This window comes from Carassius gibelio, chromosome B1, assembly GCF_023724105.1.
Source record: "Carassius gibelio isolate Cgi1373 ecotype wild population from Czech Republic chromosome B1, carGib1.2-hapl.c, whole genome shotgun sequence".
Lineage (NCBI taxonomy): Eukaryota > Metazoa > Chordata > Actinopteri > Cypriniformes > Cyprinidae > Carassius > Carassius gibelio.
The window spans coordinates 2968624-2973053 of NC_068396.1; the positions used below are offsets into that span (position 1 = coordinate 2968624).

At 38.3% G+C, this 4430-nt stretch overlaps 1 protein-coding gene across 1 annotated transcript in view; it reads left to right on the top strand.

The window, feature by feature from the left end:
* Nucleotides 1-692: 692 nt before the first annotated feature.
* Nucleotides 693-4430, top strand: part of LOC127948494 (uncharacterized) — a 4654-nt gene continuing 916 nt past the window's right edge. Inside the window, exons 1-2 of the mRNA XM_052544955.1 lie at nucleotides 693-882; nucleotides 3595-4017. Of these exons, the coding sequence (XP_052400915.1) occupies nucleotides 759-882; nucleotides 3595-4017 (547 nt within the window). The 5' untranslated portion in view covers nucleotides 693-758. The remainder of the gene's footprint in view (nucleotides 883-3594; nucleotides 4018-4430) is intronic.

The following is a 4430-nucleotide window of genomic DNA, read 5'->3' on the forward strand; positions in this document are numbered from 1 at the left end:
TTCAGTTCATGCTAATTTCATGAAGAAAAGCTTCAAAATTACAAAGTTAAAGATATGAAATGCAAAAGCTAGAACTGATATACAAATTAATATGTATTAATATTAAAGCTAATTCAAAATATGAATAAATATCTTTGAGATGCACTTTAAATAAGTGATGTGATGACATCACAACACAAGGAAAGGTAAATTGCTGTTTAATTTTGAAAAAGTATGATTGATCATATGAAGCCAGTGCATTTGTTTTCTCGTTTTTCTTCACTTCAACTCATGCTAATTTCTTCTCATATGCATGAAGACTATTTGCATTGGCGCACACATCAGACGTGGTCCAGATTCGGGTTTGGCCCTTTTGACCCCGTGGAGGAGTGCACAGAGTCATCGGTGTGCTGCTGTGTAAGCAGTGATAAGGCACTTCTTAATGTGTTTGCACAGGGGCCGGAGTAAAAAGGGCCTCTGACGCAGAAGGGTCCACAGCCTGCCGCCGCCTTCACAAAGGAGACCCCAACACCAAACACGGCCCCAAATGTCACGCCACGCCTGGACATGGCAGGGAGGGATGAGCCGCCTGATTGGACGGTGACAGTGTGGGTGTCTGGTTTTAAAAGGCCCGGTGGATGCGGTGTGACAGCAGAGGAAGCGCGGCGTAAAACACTGTAAAGTGCAACACACTCGACAAGCCTTCTCATCTTAGAGGCGCATCAGAGCCAAAGAGTGCAACAGAAGACTGATCTCGTTCAAACCTTCAGGTCACTGAGATGTTTAAGCTGGGCATGTTGAATCTATTGACCACGGCTGCTCTGCTGACTGTCGCTTCGGTGTTGGATGCTGCTCCGCTGACGCCTGGAGATCCAGATGCTTTTGGAGAACCGGCCGATGGAGGTGAGACAGGTCAAAACCAGCTCACACTTTACATTCAGATGCTTTTATCTAAAACTAGTGACAGTGCATTCCATGTATACACTTAGCCTGATTAGTGCATGCACTTTGTGGGAAATTAACTAATGACCTTGGCGTGTCAATGCAAAAATGATTTTCTTTCTCATTTATTTTTTTTCTCTTTATTTTTTTTAAATAAAGACACATTTACTTGAGAAGTAAAATGGGCATTTTGGTCTATTACATCTTCAGCTTTGCTTGCCGAAAAATCTTCCCAAATTAAGTGAGTTAACATTTAAAACAAGGGAAAAAATAAAATAATTCAAAAGAAAACAAGGATATTTTTCTTGCCCCACTGACATATTTTTTTATTATCTTGGATTAAGCAAAAAACAATTATTTATATTTTGAGTCATTTTCCACAAATAAATGTATCTTGTTTTAAGAAATTTCAGAATCTTGTGATTGAAAACAAGAATTTTTTTTTTTTTTTTTTTTTTGCACTGTTGTGCTGTGCCATATTTCTGACCCAAGTCAAGTCAGATATATTTCTGTAGTGCTTTATACAATACAGACTGATTCACAGTAAGAAAACTGTAAAATTCACCAAAACCCATCAGGAGCATTCATTTCTGACTGTATGGTCCCAACCTGCAAACAAACCTAAAAGATTGAATGCATTATAAATGTCTCGAGAATCGTTCAGAAGTAAAAACTCAATCATATGAGTCAAGGTTTGTCATCTAGTAAGAGTAGGACAGCTGCAAAAAGGGCTTCTAAAGATTTTTTTTTGCAGCAATGCCATAGAAAAACTATTTGTGGTTCCCCAAGGAACATTCTGGTGGGTGCAACTTTTCTCCATGTTACCCTGAAGAACAGTTTTCCACTAAAAACAATCTTTTGAGGATCAGAAAGGTTCTTAATGGAAGCATTGATGCCAATAAAGAAGCTTTCTTTTTAAGAGCGTAGAGATATTAATGAGATCTCATCTGTGATTTCTCCATCCTGCGAGATGTTCGTCTCACTGTTGTCAAGCCTACAGACTCAGAGATGGCTCTGGACCAAGGTAATTAGTCCAGTGGCGCCGGCTCTTGTGCTCTTCTGTTGGTCTTGTGCTGTCCGCACTTCCAGTGTGTGTGCAAACCTTAAATCTGCCTTCGCATTCAGGTCTCCAGCTAAAATTGGCTCAGGGGTTTCAAACAGGTTTATGAATGAGGTCATTAAGTCTCCGCGGATCTCATGTAGGCTAATTCTGATGCTCTTACAAAACTTCTCGACCTAGATGTGCACCATGCACAGTATCTTCACCATGCAACAATAAACCAGCTAACAGGAAACGTTCTCGGAATGTTCCGTCAAGGTTCTCTCAACGTTCTTCCAGTAGCATTAATAGAATGTTTGCCTAAAGTTATGTGACATTTAATAACGTTCTCGGAATGCTTCTTTAACACACGTTACGATGCATTCTTAGAACATTTTTGCTAGCACATGCACAAACAGTGTTAAAATAATAAGTGCACTATTGCTAAAATAATCACTATAATGCAGTTCATGCTGATTTAGAACCATATGCATGTATGGAATCTGGTGCACTTTTTTTTTTTATTGCAACAATGTCACGACTGCCTTTAATGAGGGTGATAATACCACTTTTTTTTGTATTTCTGAGTCCAAAAACCCCACATATGACATCAGCGAGACGCACTGCGGTCGTCCTAACAACTCGCTGTCTTCCCCAAGACTTCTGTAAACACGGCTTCGGGCAGAGAGCGGCTCCACATGTGTTTGTACACGAGTGTGAACAAGCGCTTTGTCACTGTCCACCTCTAAGATCAGAATGATGATGAGGAGAAAAGGCATTTATCATCTCTTATATCTTGCATGTTTGTCCAAGCCAAGAAAAGGCCTTTTAAGGGTTGTTTGAAGTTTGGGTGTTTCAGTGCATTGGCGTTCCCATTGACTTGTTTCTATGGGTATGGGAACAATTCGGTGTCTCGGTACGCCACTAAATGAGACAGACCCTTTCAGAAGGGATGCATCATTCTGGTACCAACCATAAACTGGAATTTTAGAGACATGCAAACACTTTACTGCAGCTGAGACTAATTAAATTGCATTCCATTGAGCTCCAAAGGAATGGAGGTTAAAGGGTTAGTCCACCCAAAAATTTAATCTTTGTGTTTTTTCAATCTTGCATGACTTTCTTTTTTCATGTGAAACACATACGGCGATATTTTGAAGAACACTGGTCCGTTCTCCATTAACTTCCATTGTATTCTTCGTCTGTATGATGGAAGTCAAAAGTTTTGTAACCTTTGCGAATCAATTCTTTTAAACCTGTATTTTGGAGCATATCAAAAAGACAAAAAAATCTCATGATTTCTGTAAACCATACTTTGTTGCTTGTTACGAAATCTCAGTGTTTTATTGAAGGTGTCACTAATATTAGTCTCTAACTGGCATGTTTAGACAAAAACATATTTATGCATGAGTTTTGTTGCATTTACACAGTTTTGACCACAAGCATGTGGTGTTTCGAGCGCTAGGAAACATTACATTTAAAGCTTTGTAAAAGTTTGTTTACTATTTAAAATCATTTTGATAGTACACTTAAATTCTACGAGAAAGACACATAACTGAAAGTGGCTCCAGAGTGGTGTACAGTTGCTTTAACGGATATAAAAATGCCTTAAAGTATTGCTATTTGTCTCCCAGATCCACAGAGGAATATTGAGGGTAATGCAGCACAAGCGACCAGGATTTTCGAGAAGCTACTGAAGACCAGATCAATGACGACATTTCCAGACGGAGATGGAAAAACTGTAGCCATGAAAGCATTAGACGAAATAATTACAGCGACGAGTACCTTAGACACAGGTGCCAATAATCCATTAAAGACACTGACACTTCATTCTGATGGACACGAGGAGATTGGTGACGGATCTCTGAGCGGTTCACACGAGCGGCGAGGAGAGAAGAACAGACGGTTCAGTCTGTCAAAGCTGATGGACTCAAACGAGCTCAGCGACGCTCCGTCAGCCGCTCGAGAGGAGCTGGGGAAGATGCTGGGTGCACTCGAAGAGCTTCAGCAGTTAATGAACAGCACACTGAGCCATCGGATCACCTTCATAACCAGAGGTGTGTCAAAGTCTGAGTCATTTTGTCTGTTTTAAATCAGTCAAAAACTGTGTTCAACACTGATAATAATCAGAAATAGTTCTTGAGCAGCAAATCAGCATATTATTCTGATTTCTGAAGATCATGTGACACTGAAGACTGGAGGAATGATGCTGAAAATACAGATGTGCATCACAGAAATAAATTACAGTTTAATATGTATTAACTTTAATATATTTTAACTTTATTACATTAATTGTAATAATATTTCACAATTTAAAAAACTTTTTTTTCTATTAGTGTAATTCTAAATAAAAACTAACACAATAATAATTTATATTATAACAATAATAATAATAATTTATATTATAGCAATAATATATATATATATATATATAATATATATATATATATATATATTTTTTTTTTTTTAA